Genomic DNA, 19490 nt, shown 5'->3' on the forward strand with positions numbered 1-19490 from the left:
ATATTGGAATTTTTAAATTTTTAAATTAAAAGTACATTTGAGATACTACGAACAAAAGAAGAAGACAAGCTATAGCTAGAGTATAGGAGATTAAGGAATTAAATCTGGAATATATGAAGAATGCCTTTCTAACTCATTCTGTGAGGCCAGCATTACTCTGATACCAAACCCAGACAAAGATATTACAAAACCTCAGACCAAGATCCCTTGTGAATACAAATGCAAATTTTCTCAACAAAATACTAGCAAAACAAATTCAGCAGCATACTGAAAGCATTATGCATCATGATTCCTGTGGGATTTATTCCAGGAATGCTAAGATGGTTCAATGGACAAAAATCAATCTGCACACTACAATACACCACATTAACAGAATGAAGAAAAAAACCACATGATCATCTCAACCGTGAACAAAGAATTTGAAAGTCAACACCCTTTCCTGATAAAATCACTTGAAAAACTAGGAATAGAAGAGAATGTCAACATGATAAAGGCCACATATGAAAACCCCAGAGCTAATAGCATTACTTAATGGTGAAAGACTGAAAAATTTTCCACGAGTAATAGGAACCAAGATAAGGATGCCCACTTTATGTCACTTCTATTTAACATAGTACCAGAAGTTATAACCAGAGCAAATTAGGCAAGAAAAAGAAATAAAGGGCATCCAAATTGGAAAGAAAGAAGTAAAATCATCTCCGTTCACAAGTGACATGATATTACACACAGAAAATCCAAAAGAACCCCCCCCCACACACACACACACACACAAACCCTATTACAGATAATAAATAAATTCAGCAAGGTTTCAGGACATAAAATCAACATGCAAATATCAGTTGTATTTCTGTATATTTGCAACAAACAAGCCAAAAAGGCAATTTCTTAAGTGTTTATTTATTTGTTTTAAGACAGAGAGAGAGCACATATGCATGGGGGAGGGGGAGAGAGAGAGGGAGATACAGAATCCTAAGCAGGCTCCATGAGCATAGAGCCTGATGTGGAACTCAGTCTCACAACTGTGAGATCATGACCTGAGCCAAAATCAAGAGTCTGACACTTAACCAACTAAACCACCCAGGTGCCTCTAAAAAGGCAATTTAAAAATTTTTTTCACTTACAATAGCATCAAAAAATAAACTATTTAGGATAAATTTCTCAAAGGAGGTGAAAGACTTACACATGGAAAACTACAAAATTACAAAATATTACAGAAATTATAGAAGACACAAATAAACAGAAAGATAGCCTATGTTCACGGACTAGAAAACTTAATAGTAAGATGGCAATACTATACAAAGTATCTCATATTCAATGCATTCTCTATCAAAATCTCAATGGCTGTTTTTATAGTCAGAGAAAAACCCATCTTAAAATTCATATGGAATTGTAAGGGATCTCATATAGCCAGAACAATCTCAAAAAAAAAAAAAAAAAAAGAACAAAGTTGGAGGACTCAACACTGCCTAATTTCAAAACTTACTACAAAACCACAGTAATCGAAACAGTGTGGTACTGGCATAAGGACAGACATACAGGCCAGTGGCATAGAATAGAGCTGAGAAATTACCCTAGCATATTTGCTCATTTGATTTTCAACAAGGGTATTAAGACCATTCAAAGAGACAAGGATAGTATTGTCAACAAATGGTGCTAGAAAAACTGGATATTTACATGCAAACAAATGAAGGTGGATCCTTACCTTACTTTGTATACAAAAATAAACTCAAAACTATAAAACTCTTAGAAGAAAACAGAAGTAAAAATCATCATGACTTTGGAATAGGCAATGATTTCTTACGTATGAGGCCAAAAGCACAGACAATAAAAGAAAAAATAGGTAACTTAGACTTCATCAGAATTAAAAACTTCTATGCATCAAAAAACACTACTAAGAGAGTGAAAAAGCAGGGGCACCTGACTGGTTCAGTAGGTAGAGCATGTGATTCTTGATCTCAGGGTCATGAGTTTAAGCGCCATGTTAGGCATGGAGTCTACTTTAAAAAAAGACAGAGGGGCGCCTGGGTGGCTCAGTCGGTTAGGCGTCCGACTTCAGCTCGGGTCACGATCTCGCAGGTCCGTGAGTTCAAGCCCCGCGTCAGGCTCTGGGCTGCTGGCTCGGAGCCTGGAGCCTGCTTCCGATTCTGTGTCTCCCTCTCTCTCTGCCCCTCCCCCGTTCATGCTCTGTCTCTCTCTGTCTCAAAAATAAATAAACGTTAAAATTTTTTTTTAAATAAAAAAAGAGAGAGAGTAAAAAACAACCCACATAATGGGAGAAAATCATATATATACATACACACACACATATACATATATATTTGCAAATCATGTATCTGATAAGTGATTAATATCCAGGATATATAGAAAACTACCACAACTCAACAATAAAAAACAACCCAATTAAAAAATGGGCAAAGGACTTAAATAGACATTTCTCCAAAGAACATATACATATAGACAATACGCACATGAAAAGATGTTCAACGTCATTTGTCATTAGGAAAATGAAAATCAAAACCACAATGAGATACCACTGCATATCCATTAGGATGGTTATTATAAAAAATAGTAATAATAAGTACTGGAGAGGGTGGGGCAACTGGGTGACTCAGTTAAGCTCTGACTTTTTAAAAAAAAATTTAAAAAAAAATTTTTTTTAATGTTTATTTATTTTTGAGACAGAGAGAGACAGAGCATGAATGGGGGAGGGGCAGAGAGAGAGGGAGACACAGAATCGGAAGCAGGCTCCAGGCTCTGAGCCATCAGCCCAGAGCCCGACACAGGGCTCGAGCTCACGGACCGCGAGATCGTGACCTGAGCCGAAGTCGGACGCTTAACCAACTGAGCCACCCAGGCGCCCCTAAAAAAATGTTTAATGTTTATTTATATTTGAGAGAGAGAGAGGGAGAGGGGGAGGGGCAAAGAGAGAGGGAGACACAGAATCTGAAGCAGGCTCCAGGCCCTTGGTTCTCAGCACAGAGCCAATGCAGGGCTTGAACCCACAGACTGTAAGATCATGACCTGAGCCAAAGTCAGACACTTAACCAACTAAGCCACCCAGGTGCCCCAAGTGTCTGACTCTTGATCTCAGCTCAGGTTACAAACTCAACAGTTGTGAGATTGAGCACCACATTGGGCTCTCTGCTGTTAGCACAGAGCCTGCTTCAGTTCCTTTGTCCCCTCTCTCTCTCTGCCTCTCCCCCCTCCCTCTCTCTCTCAAAATAAATAAACTTAAAAAAGAAAAAGACATTGAGAGGCACCTGGGTGGCTCAGTTGATTAAGTGTCCGACTTTTGATTTTGGCTCAGGTCATGATCTCATCGTTCATGGGATCAAGCCCTGCATCAGGCTCCATGTGACTGACAGTGGAGAGCCTGCTTGGGATTCATTCTCTCTCTCCCCCTCTGCCCCTTCCCCACGTAATCTCTCTCTCTCTCTCTCTCTCTCTCTCTCTCTCTCTCTCTCTCTCTCTCTCTCTCTCTCTCGTCTTTCTCAAAATAAATAAACAAACATTAGAAAAGAATAGAAAAAGTGAGCAATGCACCAAATTCACCAATAAAATATGCTTCTGGGTATTTCCCTCAAAGAAACTCTTGCACATTCACAATGAGACCTACATTGTAGCACTGTGTATAAAAGCATTAGAGTTGAAATCCAACTTTTCCTCAACAGAGGAATAGTAAATAAACAATGAAACACACAGCCATTAAAAGCATTGACCTAGATCTCCATGTCATGCCACAGAATGGCAAACAGTGATTAGCGAAAAAGCAAGTTGATACCACTAATGTATAATTTTAAAACACAAAACATATATGGTGTCTACGATACGTGTATGACTAATAAAAGTACAAAGCAAGCATGAAAGATGGTTGTGGTTGTTTCTGGAGAGGAGGGAGAGAGAAGAAATGAGAAGGTGGGCTTTAACTACATCATTCATTACCATTTTATTCCTTTCTGATGCAAATATGGCAAAATGTTAACATCTGTTTCACTTGGCAGTGGATTTATGGGTCTCTGTGACATTATTTTTTAAGTCCAAGATGTTTTACAATTAGAAATTAAAAAGTAAAAAATCTGAGATCTCTGTGAAATCTCACTTAGTATAAGAATTGAGATAGGGATCCAAATTTGCTTAATTCCAGATGGCTAACCATTCCCAAACCCCATGGAAAAACTGCACTTTTACCAAACACCATGCACACGGCTCCTACCCAGGAGGCATTGGGAAGGTAGGACTTCACTATGCTTGCCCTGGAGGCAGGAAGGTGGGGGGGGGGCAGTGGGGAGGCAGGGGGAATGTGGTTCACTCAATCACGAAGGCAACAAACTTGGGTGGTCTATCAGGATGTAAGGACTAAAAAATGAGGGGCGCCTGAGTGGCTCAGTTGGTTGAGCGTTGGGCTCTTGATTTCGATTCAGGTCATGATCTCACGGTTTGTGAGTTCGAGCCCCGTGTCAGGCTCTGAGCTGACAGTGAGGAACCTGCTAGGGATTTTCTCTTTCCCTCTCTCTGCCCCTCCCCCACCCACATGTGCTCTCTCTTTCTTTCAAAATAAATAAACTTCAAAAAAATATAAAAATAAAAAATGAGAAACAGCCAGATAGGAATGCCCTCAACTTTCTGCCACTACCACCTCCAGACTCCCCACCAAATACACCACCCTTTCATTCCCAATTACAACCCTAGATCTCCTCTCCTCAGGGTAACTGTTCTCCTGTGTTCTGTATCCCAGCTCTGTCCCATTCTCTTCCCCTTCTTTCTGCTATAACTCAATCTCTCCTTTCTATCAGGTCCACCCAAAAGCATTTACACATGCTCCCAATTTAAAACGCGAAAGAACACCCTCTCCAACCCTATAACCCCTCCAACTAGTGCTCACCTTTTCCCTCCCCTGCATATCGAGACTTCTTCCAAGGTTTCCACTTCTTCATCTCCTCTTCAGCACCCCACAGAAACTGCTGTAGCAAAGTTCACCAGTGACCTCTGTCATTAAGTCCAACCAAAGGACTGGTGAGGGGAGACTGGGAGTAGAGGACTTAGAAATTTTCATCTCGTTCCCATGACTACTGCCGGAGTTCTTATTTCCTTGTGAATGCTTTGCTTTTATTAAAATAATAATTCCCATGACCGCCCACAAGCAGTTTTTAATCCTCCTCTTCCCTGAAGGTTCAAATGCTACTGACGCCCTGGGCCAACCCCTCTTTGAGATGTGTCACTGTAGTCTCCTTTCTAGCCCCTTCTCGGCAAAGCCCCCTTCCGCCCATGCTTTCAATGATGGCTTCCTCAATGTTCTGTTCCACCTTTTCCACTATATACTGTTTCTTTGGGGGGATTTTACCCAGACCAAGACTCCAACTGTAGCCAATATGTTGATGACTCCCAGCCTTCGGGGTTCAATTCGGATCTCTCTCCTGAGTTCCAAACCCACAGATCTAACAGCCTCCTCAGAAATCTCTACTTGGATGCCTGCAGCCACCAAAATCATCATACTCAAAACCAGAATCATCATTTTCCTTCACCAAACCTATTCTTCTTTCTACTCTACCTAACTTAGGAACCACCATCTATCCATGCTCAACCCAGAAACCTATGAGTCTTACTCTATTGATTCTGTTCCCTAAATCTCCCTCCAAATTCACATTTCTTCATCCCTGGGCCACCTTCTTTTCTCACCTGGATCACTGCAACCACTTCTTAACTGGCCTCCCAATCATTTGCTACATTCCAGCCAGAGTGAGCTTTCAAAACCAAAACTGAATATGTCATCATCCTCCTTAAGATATCTCATTAGTTTCCCCCTTATTTCTCGGATTGTCCAAACTCAACATAGCTACTGAGCTTCATGACCTGCACGCTGACCCCTAATTGCTGCCCAGCCTCACCTCCCACACTCCCTTCCCACAATTCTCTCCAGTCACTGCAAAAAGCTATCAACTGCCCCTTGTCTCCAGGCCTATGGCACTTAGCAGACCTTCCACTTGGAATGCCCTCTTCCCTCTACCCCTCCTCTACAGCTGCTGGACTAGCTCCTCATCTTTCAACTGTCAGTTCAAAGGTCACATTCTCCAGGAAGCCTCCCCTTCAGCTAGACTTGGCTAGTTCCTTTATTGTGCATCCCCCTTATCACCCCCATGATATGTAGTTCACCTGTCAGACTTTATCCTGCTTGCTGTGGCTGTTTATTTAATGTCTGTCTCCTGAGAGCAGGACTAGGTCTCTCAGTCACCACTTCATCCCCAGTTTCTATGACAGGGCTTGGTGCAGGGCATATGTTCAATAGATAAGAGGAAAGTGCAGTCTTTGCCCTCAGTTCTTGGCCTACTGAAGCTGCAAATAACAAAAATAATTCGAATATAATAAAGTAAGTGCTTATAATCAATTACATATGTGTGTAGATGCTTGTGGGTTGCTATGGTCTGAATGTTTGTGCCCCTCGAAAGGTCTTATGTTGAAATCCTATGCCCAATGTGATGATATTAGGAAGTGGGACCTTTAGGAGGTGCTTAGGTCGTAAGGGTAGAACCTTCATGAATGGGATTAAAGTTCTTATAAAAGAGGCTCCCCAGAGCTCCCTAGCCCCTTCCACCATGTGAGAATAAACAAGAAGTCTATGACCTGGGCCACACTAGCACTATGATCTCTAACTTCCACACTCCAGAATTGTTAAGAAAAAAATTTCTGTTTATAGGCCATTCAGCCTGTGGTATCTTGTTCTAGCAGCCCAAATAGACTAAGCCATGGATATATGTGGACATGGATATGTGGATGTGAAACGCTGAACCTAACTCACCTTCTGGCTTAGCCAAGAAAGTTCACATAAAATCGATGACATTTGAACCGGCTTATTATTCATTCCAGTCATTCAACAAATAACTTCTGGGCACCTACTTGGTGCCAGGCATTGTTCCAGGCACCAAGAATACAGCAGGAAATAAGACAAACAAACAACAATAAGAAGAAGAAAGAAAAGATAAAGAAGAAGAAAGAAAAGAAGACAGACATTGTCCCTGCCTTCCTGGAGCTTATTCTAGTTGGGGTAGACAGACAGGGACGTTAAATTCCAACAAGTAAGATAATTTCAGGAAATGATACATGCTTTGAAGAATATAAAACTCTGTAGGTGTTTACCCGGATGGTGGCAGAAGGCTGCATGTGTTCTGTGTGCCAACATCAGGGCTAACTTGTGGAGGTGTCACAGGGATATATAACTTGAATGACAGGGTGGAGCCTACCACTCAAAGATCTGGAGGAAGACAGCTTTCAGCAGAGGCAACAATGAAACCCACTGATTCAAAGAACAGAAAGAAGGCCAGTGGGGCAGATACACAACAAGTATTTATATCTCCGGCCCAGACCTCATCCCTGAACTCCAGAATCACAGAACCAACTACCAACTGGACATCGCCACTGGATGTCTAGAGTCATTGTGACCTCCATCAACCTGGGTTCCCCTCCAAACCCAACCCTTCCCATTCTAGTAAATGACAGTTGCATTGTTGCATTTGCTCAAGCCAAAAACCCCAGAGTCATACTTGACTCCACCCCATGCCCAATCCATCAATAAATCTTCTTGGGTCCACCTTCAAAATATGTCCCGAACCCGAGGGCTTCCCGTCACCTCCCAGGCACCTCAGTCTGTGCTGAAGTATTTGGATCTTAGCCTTTGTGCAAGGCAGAATCACAGAAGGTTTTCCAGGACGGGACAGAGAAGTGACACTTGCCGTAGGGGTGTGTTGGAGTCAGCTCACACCAGTTCACAAGAGCAAACTGGAAAATTTTCAGGAATGTCGCAGATGGTTGACATCACAGTGACAGCATGAATTTGGCCACGGTAAGACTACTTATACCACAGATACTGGTAAACATTATAGATCAAGGCTCCCCACTCCATGCTCCCCACTCTCTCCTAGCCATCAGAATGCTCAACATTTACCAGCATACAACTGCATGTGCAAGTCTGTATTACAGAAAGACCCTTCTTGTGTCATCGGGTGTGTGATTCTTATCTCTATAGGTGTTTACGTTTGCGAATACACGTTAGCACCCGAAGAACCTTTCCCACCGTATATCTGCCTGCTTGCCTGAACTCAGTTAGGGAGCACTAGATCGGGAGCACCTGGTAAGAGGCTGTTGGCAATGATGCAGGTGAGAGATGAAGGCACCAAGCATAGGAAAGAAGCCAGTGGTCAGAGAAATCTAGAAATAGGACGAATAGGCTTTGTCATTTACCCTGAGAGAACTAGATTCCTTTCCTTCACACCACTCCTCAGTTTGTAGTCACAGACCCATTTCTGTGATTCTTCTTTAACATGTCTTCCTGTCTAGACTGTACATCCCCTGAGGACAGGGGCTGTGTGTCTGCCCAGCACTGTAGCCCCAGAGCAGGGCCCAATGCTTACACCTGCACAGCCTTACTGACGAGTCATTAAATGAAGAACGGAAGACAAAGTAAAGGAGAAGGAAGAGTCAGTAATAACGCTCAGAAGAAGAAACATGGGAAAAAGAATAAGTGTGGCTAGTGGTTCAGAGGAAAGGGTTTGGGAAATGTTGACTTCAAGTGCCCGGGACTATCCAGGCAGTGGCATCCAGCTACCAGCTGGAAATAGAGTCTTAAACTTAAGAGTCTTGGGTCTGAAAGAGAACTTCCTGAGTATAACATGCAACCCTTCCCTCTTCCCTTAGAGTCTGGATTGTCACTGAAGGAGTGTCAACTTCCCTCTCTTAAGACTCACCCGAACCTCGGCCTCCCGTGGCCTCCCATTAAGGTCGCACTTGGACCCGTTGCCATAGGTCTGGCTGTGGTAGCGTTTCAGACGATGCTGCTTGGAGGCCTGGGGAGGACATCAAGAGGGAGGGCGGGGGCAGAAGAAAGACAGCAAAGAGAAAAAATGGCACTTTGTCCTAATGGCCACCGAGCCCCAAGCAACATGTCAGCTAATCCTGACCCTCCCCTTCTCGTTAGGGCTCCGAGTCTACAGCCAGGACCCCTTTCTCTCCCAACCCCAAACTCCTGCCACCTTGGCTGTCTCATCATCCCAGTCGAAGGCCGATTGGTAGTAGCCGAGATAGAGGACTTCACCTTTGATCTCTGAATCTACAAGAGAAACCACAGTGAAGCACCGTTACTCCCTTCTAAGAGGACTAAGAGGGAAGGGGACTGGGGAGGCAGGTCACCTTCCATGAAGTGTTGCTGAGGGCTTAGGGAAAATGCAGGCATGAGTCACCTTCCATGTGGTACTGCTGGATGTGGCGTCCGTAACAGAATTCATATGTCCACCAGTCCTTGGTCTGACAATTAAAAAAAAAAAAAGAACAATCAAGGGGATAGCGTGCAGATGTCTCTGCTTGGAACCTGAATCTCTCCTAGCTCCAAGACACATAACCTCTCATCTACTTCTCATCCCCTCTGCTTCCATACTCAATTCTCCAGATTCTCAGTGACGAGGAAGGGCTGCTTTCCTTCTGTGCCTGGGAGAAATGCCTCTGAAGTATGTTTTTCACCTGTGCTCTTTCCACGCCTCCCTTTTTTTTTTTTTTTTCAACGCTTTTTATTTATTTTTGGGACAGAGAGAGACAGAGCATGAACGGGGGAGGGGCAGAGAGAGAGGGAGACACAGAATCGGAAACAGGCTCCAGGCTCCGAGCCATCAGCCCAGGGCCTGACGCGGGGCTCGAACTCACGGGCCGTGAGATCGTGACCTGGCTGAAGTCGGACGCTTAACCGACTGCGCCACCCAGGCGCCCCTCCACGCCTCCCTTTTTAAAGATTTTTTAAAAAATCCTTCTTTGCCTTTTATAAAGATAAGGAATCATGGTATCCTTGAAGCACTCGGACTAGGAAAATTTGAATATTCAAATATTAATTGAACTTCTACAACATTCCTTGTGCTGTTCTAGCCACCAGGGATACAACTGTGAACAAGATAAATTCTCTAACCTCATGGACTCATATTCCAGTGCTGGGACTCAGACTAAAAAAAATAAATAAATAAGCTGATGATTCAGTTAATAAGATGATTTCAGATCATGAAAAATGCCATGATGAAAATAAAATAGGACACTGGCAGAAAGTGACGGGGGCAGGAGGTGACTTTACCAGGAAGGCTTCTCTAGGAGAATGTCCCTCCTACCCTACAGTGACCCTCTTTAGGCACCTCAATCTTGGCTTAACCATCACTCTGAGGTCTTCTGTCCTAACCCTCCTCTACACTCAGCAAAGTGTCATCAGTGGTTGCAGAATTCTTTGCTTCTGTACAATATGTCTACTTGTCCAATGGCCTTTTTAACCCCCATAGGTCCTCTCGTCCCTCCCCATTCATGGGCACTCCAGTTCCCAGATAGATAGCTAGTTCCCAAGCCCTCATTCCATTCTTCCCAGCCCCTTTCACCTTCAGCAAGCAAGGAGCATCTTTCATTGGGCTCAACAGCTCAGGGATCCCGGGCCCTCGGTAAGCAGGTGCCTCCTCCTCCCTTTCACGCTGGAAGTGAATAGCTCCAGCTGGCAGGCGACATTCATAGCGCTGTTTGTACTTAGAGGAGACAATCACCACGTCCGAAGCTTGGCTCTGGGAAAGACGGAGGTTCGGGGGGCGGGGAGGCAAAGAGAGGCTGGGATCAGAGAGAACAACGAGATCCCTCTTCGGATCCTGGGGAAGAGCCCAGTCAAGTCAGAATGAGCCACAAGTCTTCCAGCTGTGTTTGGCGGGTGAGGGGAACGAGCGCTCGCACTTCTCTACCGGGAGGAGTCTGGGTGCTTCTATCTGGAACCGAAGCTGACAGCGGGAAGCCCCACCCCTCCCAGTCCCTAGCCCCAGGGGAATGGGTCTCCGTCTACGGTCCTTAGGAGTCATCGTAAAACCCCTACCTACTCCTCCCGATTCTTCTTAGGCGCCCTATGCAGACTCCACAGCGGCCCTTCTTCCTCTTTCCCCCCTTCCCCTTGCCCCAGATCCTCGCCCTTCCACGCCTCCACACCTGCCCTCCCATGACAGGCAACGGCAGGATCTCGATCCCATAACGCATCTCACTCAGTTCCTCTAGATTCAGGCTTCCGACACCGCCGGCCAGAGTTGCGGGTAACAGGAGCCCCAGAAGTAGCAGCCCCAACAGGCTGGACAGCAGCGTTTCCGCCGCCATCTTTCGTTCACCTTCTTACTCAGGGCAGCTCCTTCCGCCCTAAACCTGGCAGCGGCCTCACCCCGCCCACGAACGCCGAAAGGTCTCATTGGTTGAATGTTCTGTCCCTCTTACCTACCCAATTCCCATTTGTAAACGTGGCTCCAAAACCCTCCGGGAGGTGGATCACGATGATAAGCAAAACCACTCGCTGCTCCTGATTGGTCAGAGATGCCAACCAATCATCGAGGAGCTCAGACCTCCTCCCACCCCCACCCCCTCCACCTCACCCCCAGTTCCAGAGAGATGAGGTCTAACGCCCGGGCCTTTTGAAGCAATCTTTCTGTCTTCTTCCAGGTGTCATGCGCATCTCTTTTTCTTTTCTTTTTTTTTTTTAAGTGGTTTCTTGCATTGTAGACTCCTCCCGCCAGGTGGAGGATTGAGACCGGTGGGTGGTGCATGCAATACGCCTGAAAGTTACTTAATAGTTGTTGCAAAATAATTATTATTTGGCACAAAAACAAACGTTAAGATCAATGGATCATAATAGAGAACGCAGAAATGGACCCAACAAACGTATGACCAACTAATCTTTGATAATGCAAGAAAGAGTAGCCAATGGAATATAGACAATCTCTTCAGCAAATGGTGCTGGGAAAACTGGACAGCGACGTGCAGAAGAATGAACTTGGACCACTTTCTTACACCATACACAAAAATCAACTCAAAATGGATGAAAGACCTAAATGTAAGACAGGAAGCTATCAAAATCTTAGAGGAGAAAGCAGGCAAAAACCTATTTGGCCTCAGCCACAGCAACTTCTTACTCAACATGTCTCCGGAGGCAAGGGAAACAAAAGCAAAAATGAACTATTGGGACCTCATCAAAACAAAAAGCTTCTGCACAGCGAAAGAAACAATCAGCAAAACTAAAAAGCAACCGATGAAATGGGAGAAGATGTTTGCACATGACATATCAGATAAAGGGTTACTATCCAAAATCTATAAAGAATTTATCAAATGCAACACCCCAAAAACTAACTGAGGAAAGGGGCAAAAGACATGAATAGACACTTCTCCAAAGAAGACATCCAGATGGTGAACAGACACATGAAAAAATGCTCAACATCACTCATCATTAGGGAAAAGCCATACTGAGATAATACCTCACACCTGCAGAATGGCTAACGTTAACAACTCAGGCAACAACAGATATTGGCAAGGATGCGGAGAAAGAGTATCTCTTTTGCACTGGTGGTGGGAATGCCAACTCATGCAGCCACTCTGGAAAACAGTATGGAGGTTCCTCAAAAAATTAAAAATAGAACTACCCTACGACCCAGCAATTGCACTACTAGGTGTTTATCCAAGGGATACAGGTGTGCTATTTCAAATGGGCACATGCACCCCAATATTTATAGCAGCGCTATCGACAATAGCCAAAGTATGGAAAGAGCCCAAATGTCCATCAATGGATGAATGGATAAAGAAGATCTGGTACGTATATGTTTATATATATTATATATATAATGGAGTATTACTTGGCAATCAAAAAGAATGAAATCTTACCATTTGCAACTATGGAGATGGAACTAGAGGATATCATGCTAAGCAAAATTAGTCAGTCAGAGAAAAACAAATACCGTATGACTTCACTCATGTGAGGAATTTAAGGTACAAAACAGACGAACATAAGGGAAGGGAAACAAAAAGAATATAAAAACAAGGAGGGGGACAAAACATAAGAGACTCTTAAATATAGAGAACAAACAGAAGGTTGCTGGAGGGATTGTGTGTGGGGGGATGGGCTAAATGGGCAAGGGGCATTAAGGAATCTACTCCTGAAATCATTGTTGCACTATATGCTAACTAACTTGGATGTAAATTAAACAATAAATAAATTTAAAAAACACAATTATTATATAAAAACATTCCTCTTTTCATGTATACATAAAACTTCAGGGCAATCTTGTAATCTGTGTCAAAACCTTTCTACATGATCCTACAGTTGTCCTCCAATAAAATTAGCCTAAAAAATTGTGAAGGCCTTTGGTTAAAGAATGGGGGTTGAGGGGCGCCTGGGGGGCTCAGTCCTTAAGCATCCGACTCAGGTCATAATCTCATGGTTGGTGAGTTCCAGCCCCAAATCTGGCTCTGTGCTGACAGTGCTGAGCCTGCTTGGTATTCCCTCTCTCATTCTTTCTCTCTCTCCCTCCTGCTTTCTCTCTCTTTCTCAAAAATAAATAAATAAGCTTAAAAAAAAAAAGACTTGGGTATGAGAAAGGGAAAGGAGACAACGGCAGCAACATTTCAGAAGGTAGAAAATAAGTGGAGGAATGGTAACTGGCTTAGCAACCTGAGAAATTGATTTCTAAACAAAGTTAAACAAAACTCCTGTGGGGAGTCTGACCAGTCCAAAAGAGAAATCCCAAAGATACTCTCATCAAGATTCTCTTAACGCAATAGATGAAAGAATTCTACCGTTAAGCCTTTGGCCTACACGTCCTAACTTTCCCACAGTCTTTCCAATCAGCTTTTTAATATCTTCACTGTAAACTATAAGCAGGCAGCCAAACACCATTAGACATTTAAGGAAATCCTGTAACATGCAGGAAAGAAACCAAAATAAGAAGAAAAGAAAGCAATTTAGAAGAAACAAATTGCAAGGGAGAAAAAAATTTTTAAATCAAAATTCCATCCTTAATATTCTCAGAGAGATACTATATTGCATCCATAAAATAACAACAGGAAGCTATTTAGAAAGTAACTACTAATAAGACAATCAAAAAGAGCTCTTGGAAATCAAAACCATGATAGCAAAAATAAAAATTCAGTAGAAAGACTGGAGGATAAAATTGAAAATCAAATTTGCTCTACTTTTTTTAATTTTCTTTTTTTTTATTTTTTAAAATTTGCATCCAAATTAGTTAGTATATAGTGCAACAATGATTTCAGGAGTAGATTCCTTAATGCCTCTTACCCATTTAGCCCATCCCCCCTCCCACAACCCCTCCAGTAACCCTTTGTTTGTTCTCCATATTTAAGAGTCTCTTCTGTTTTGTCCCCCTCCTTGTTTTTATATTATTTTTGTTTCCCTTCCCTTATGTTCATCTGTTTTGTCTCTTAAAGTCCTCATATGAGTGAAGTCATATGATTTTTGTCTTTCTGACTGACTAATTTCACTTAGCATAATACCCTCCAGTTCCATCCATGTGTTGCAAATGACAAGATTTCATTCTTTTTGATTGCCGAGTAATACTCCATTGTATATATATACCACATTTTCTTTATCCATTCATCCATCGATGGACATTTGGGCTCTTTCCATACTTTGGCTATTGTTGATAGTGCTGCTATAAACATGGGGGTGCATGCGTCCCTTCGAAACAGCACACCTATATCCCATGGATAAATGCCTAGTAGTGCAATTGCTGAGTCGTAGGGTAGTTCTATTTTTAGTTTTTTGAGGAACCTCCATGCTGTTTTCCAGAGTGACTGCACCAACTTGCATTCCCATCAAATTTGCTCTACTTAAGGAGAATAATCCTTAATAAAAATTAGAAGACCAGTCCAGAAGGTTGAATATCTGAATCATGAGAGTTCTGTTAATTTAATTTTTTAATGTTTATTTATTTTGAGAGAGAGAGAGAGAGACAGAGTGAGGGCAGGGGAGGGGCAGAGAGAGAGAGGGAGACATGGAATCTGCAGCAGGCTCCACGCTCCGTACTGTCAGCACAGAGCCCGATGTGGGGCTCGAAGCCACAAACTGTGAGATAATGACCTGAGTCAAAGTGGGACGCTTAACCAACTGAGGCACCCAGGCGCCCCAAGAATCATGACAGTTGTAGAAAGAGAACAAAGAATCAGAAAGCAAGAAACAATTAAAGCAATTATTCAAAAGTATTCCCCTGAAATGAACAACTGAGTCTAAATTGTAAGGGCACACTGCCCAGCAAGATAAGCCAGGCCCACACCAAGACATACCAATATAGAATTTCAGAACATTGGACACGGAGAAATAATCCTAAAAGCTTCCAGAGAGAAAGAGCAAGTTGTATACAAGGATCAAAAATCAGAACAGCATTAGGCGTACCAACTCATCCATACCGTATGGTAGAAGACAATGAAAAAAATGCCCTAAAGACTTCAGAGATTGTAATCATCTGACACAGATTATAAAATAATTACGTTTACTATACTTAAAGAAATAAAAGAGAAAATTGAAAATACATCAGAAAACAGGAAACTATAAAAATGATATAACATATTTAAATAGAGTTTCTTTTTCTATTTTTTAATGTGTTTTATTTATTTTTGAGTGAGAGAGCATTGTGGTAGTCTGGAAGAAATTGTGGGGGTACACATGGAACCTATATTTTATAATAGTTGAAGCAAGATGATAAATACCTGGAGATTCATTATAGTTTACTTTTGATTGAATTTAAAATTTTTCATTTAAATTTTCTTTTAGAACACTTAAAAAGCAGTTTAGATTTGGCTGAAGATAGAATTAATGAACTAGAAAATACATTGTAACAATTTATCCAGAATGAAATACAGAGGAACAAGGAAAGGAATATGAAAGAGAAAATAAGACATACAGAGAGTAAAGTGAGATACGTAACGAATCGGAGTTGGAGACGGAGTAAAAGAGGGGTGCCTGGGTGGCTTAGTTGGTTGAGCATCCCACTCTTGATTTCGACTCAGGTCATGACCCCAGGGTTGTGGGATATAGATAGATAGATAGACAGACAGACAGACATAGACAGATACATAGATAAAAGTTTAAAAAGGAGTAAAAGAGAATGAAATGAAGATAAAGGTCAAGTGTTTTCAAGAACTAATGAAAGATACAAAGCTACAGATTCAAGATGCCAAATGAATTTCAAGCAGAATAAATGAAAACCAGTCTACACACAGACATATCACAGTGAAATTGAGTAACACTAAAGAAAAACAGCAGATCTAGAACAATTTAATTTTAATCATTGACCTCCCAATGTGTACGTTATTATTTTGGTGTGTTTTTGTTCTTTTTTTTTTAAATGTTTGTTTGTTTATTTTGAGAGAGAGAGAGAGTATGTGTGAGCAGGGGAGAGGTAGAGAGAGAGGAAGAGATAATCCCAAGCAGGCTCCATGCTGTCAGCACAGAGCCGGATGCAAGACTCGAACTCACCAACCGTGAGTTCATGACCTGAGCCGAAATCAAGAGTCAGATGCTTAACTGACTGAGCTACCTAGGTGCCCCTCATTCTATCTTAATAGTTATTAAACTCCCAGAAGACATTAGTATGTTTTTTACTGCCAATGATCATGCGAGATTTTTTTTTTTAAATTTTAATGTTTATTTGGGTTTTTTTTAATTTTTTTTTAACGTTTATTTATTTTTGAGACAGAGAGAGACAGAGCATGAACGGGGGAGGGTCAGAGAGAGAGGGAGACACAGAATCCAAAACAGGCTCCAGGCTCCGAGCAGTCAGCACAGAGCCCGACGCGGGGCACGAACTCATGAGCTGTGAGATCATGACCTGAGCCGAAGTCAGACGCTCAACCGACTGAGCCACCCAGGCACCCCAATGTTTATTTGGTTTTTAAGAGAGAGACAGAGCATGACAGGGGAGGGGCAGAGAGAGAGAGGGAGATACAGAGCTGGATGCTGTCAGCACAAAGCCCGACTCGGGGCTTGAACTCACGAACTGTGAGACCATGACCTGAGCCAAAGTCAGACACTCAACCCACTAAGCCACCCAGGTGACCCAATCATGCAAGATTTTTACCTATTCTCCATTTCATTCCTTCTTACATCTCAGACCTTCCATCTAGAATTCTTGTCCTTTTGCCTGAAGTACATCTTTTAGGATTTTCCTTAATGACATCCTGCTGATTGCAAACCTCCTGGGTTTTTGTTTGTTTGTTTGTTTTGAAAATATTTATATTTTTCCCTTATTATTGAAATAAATTTTCACTAGCCGTAACATTCCCAGTGGAAGTTATTTTCTTTCATCTGAAGATAATATCTATAGGGTGTTCTGGCTTTTATTGCCATTGAGAAGTCAGTTTTCAGTCTAACTGCTGCTCCTTTGAAGATAATCTGTCTCCCTGACTGCTTTTCATCTAATTTTATTTTTACTGTGGTAAAATTTACACGCACAGGCCTTATATGTTGTAGGTCAATGAGTTTTGAAAATGCATACGCCAGGTAACCCACACTCTGGACGCTTTTAAAGAGAATGTGCTGATTATCAAACTATGTCTTCCAAGCTTCACATCAACCCTTCTACACTTGACCTTAGCCAAAAGGCCGAGAAGCGATACACCAACCCTTCTATATATCACAGTGATACTGGAGCTGCAATTCTGAAGAACATTTTATTTTTTTAAAATAGACTTTATTTTTCAGAGCAGTTTTAGGTTCACCAAAAAATTGAGCATGAAGTACAGAGAGTTCCCGTATAACACCTGTTCTCACACATGAACAGCCTCTCCTACTATCAACATTCCACACTGACTGGTACACTTGTTATAATCAATGAACGTATTCTGACACATCGTTATCAAAGTTCACAGAACTTCATTTAATGAATTCTAGCTTATAATTATTTCTTTCATTGGTGGTGTTGTATCTAAAAAGTTACATTAGTATTCACTCTTTGTGTTGTGAATTCTGAGTTTTGACAAATGTATAATGACACAAATTTGCCATTAATAGTCTTACGCAGAATAGATTCACTGCCACAAAAATCCTCTGTGATCATTTTATTCATCCCTTCTTCCTTAACTCCTGGTAAATACTGATCTTTTTATTGTTTCCACAGTATGCCTTTTCCACAATGTCGTATGGTTGGAATCATACAGTGTGTAGCCTTTTCAGATCAGTCATATACACTTACGCTTTCTCCAGGTCTTCTCATGACTTGATAGTTTCTTCTTACTTTCTTCTTACTCCTCAATAATATTCCATGCCTGGATGTACCACAGTTTATTTATCTGTTCGCCTACTGAAGGACACCTTGGTGACTTCCAGGTTCTGGCAGTTATGAACAAAGTTGCTATAAACATCTGTGCGCTGGTTTTGTGCACACAAAGATTTTCAATTTGAGTAAATAGCAAGGAGGGCAAATGCTGGATTGAATGGTAAGAAGATGTTTAACTTTGTAAGGATCCGCCAAACTGTCTTCCAAAGTGGCTATACAACTTTGCACCCCAACCAGCAATGGATGAGAATGCCCGTTGCTCCATGCTGGCATATGGAGTTGATAGTGCTCTGGATTTGGGCTATTGTAATAGGTTTGTAGTGATATCTGACTGCTGTTTTAATTTGCAATTCTGTAATGACCTCTGATGTGGAGTATTTTTTCATATGCTTATTTGCCATCCATGTATCTTCTTTGGTGAGTGTCTGATCATGTCCTTTTCCCAATTTTTAATCAGGTTGTTTGTTTCTTATGGTTGAATTTAAGGGTTCTTTGTATATTTTGGATAACCTCCCTTTATCAGATAGGCTTCTGCAAATTTTTCTCCCAGTCTATGGCTGACCTCTTATTCTCCTGACATTGTCTTTCAAAGAGCATAATTTTTTATTAAAAATTTTTTAATGTTTATTAATTTTTGAAAGAGGGGAGAGTGCAAGCTGGGGAGGGGCAGAGAGAGACAGAGGATCTGAAGCAGACTCTTCACTGACAGCAGAGAGCCTGATGTGTGGCTCGAACTTGTGAACCATGAGATCATGACCTGGGCCACCCAGGCACCCCAAAGAGCATAAGTTTGTAATTTTAATGAAGTCTAGCTTATAATTATTTCTTTCATTGATGGTATTGTATCTAAAAAGTTATTGCTATACCCAAGGTCACCTGGATTTTCTCCTATGTTATTTTTTAGGAGTCTATCATTTTACACTTTACATCTAGGTTTGTGATCCATTTTGAGTTAAAATTTATGAAGGACAGAAGATCTATGTCCAGGTTCTTTTTTTTTTTTTTTTGCATATGGATGTCCAGTTGTTTCGGTACCATTTGTTGAAAAGACTACATTTTCTCCATTGTATTACCTTTGCTCCTTGTTAAAGATCAGTTTAGCATATTTATTTAGGTCTATTTCTGGGCTTTCTATTCTGTTCCATTGACCTATTTATTTATTCTTTCTCCAATACAACCATTTTTTTTAATGTTTATTTTGGAGAGAGACAGAGTGTGTGAGTGGGGGAGGGGCAGAGAAAGAGGGAGACACAGAATCCAAAACAGGCTCCAGGCTCTAGCTGTCAGCAGAGCCCAATGTGGGGCTCAGACTCACGAGCCGTGAGATGATGACCTGAGCCAAAGTTGGACACTTAATGGACTGAGCCACCCAGGTACCCCTATAACTGTGTTTTGATT

General features: G+C 41.9%; 1 protein-coding gene across 4 annotated transcripts in view; it reads right to left on the bottom strand.

Moving 5' to 3' along the window:
- Positions 1-11176, bottom strand: part of OS9 (OS9 endoplasmic reticulum lectin) — a 31757-nt gene extending 20581 nt beyond the window's left edge. For 2 of the 4 annotated variants that reach the window (XM_058742222.1, XM_058742221.1), the window contains exons 1-5: positions 10978-11176; positions 10392-10568; positions 9228-9291; positions 9021-9097; positions 8736-8834 (exon numbers count right to left, since the gene is read on the bottom strand). In XM_058742222.1, the coding sequence (XP_058598205.1) occupies positions 8736-8834; positions 9021-9097; positions 9228-9291; positions 10392-10568; positions 10978-11139 (579 nt within the window). In that variant the 5' untranslated portion in view covers positions 11140-11176. The remainder of the gene's footprint in view (positions 1-8735; positions 8835-9020; positions 9098-9227; positions 9292-10391; positions 10569-10977) is intronic. The other 2 variants (XM_058742220.1, XM_058742219.1) reach the window with 1 other exon arrangement.
- Between the last annotated feature and the right edge of the window lie 8314 nt (positions 11177-19490).

This window comes from Neofelis nebulosa, chromosome 8 (genome assembly GCF_028018385.1).
Source record: "Neofelis nebulosa isolate mNeoNeb1 chromosome 8, mNeoNeb1.pri, whole genome shotgun sequence".
NCBI classification, from domain to species: domain Eukaryota; kingdom Metazoa; phylum Chordata; class Mammalia; order Carnivora; family Felidae; genus Neofelis; species Neofelis nebulosa.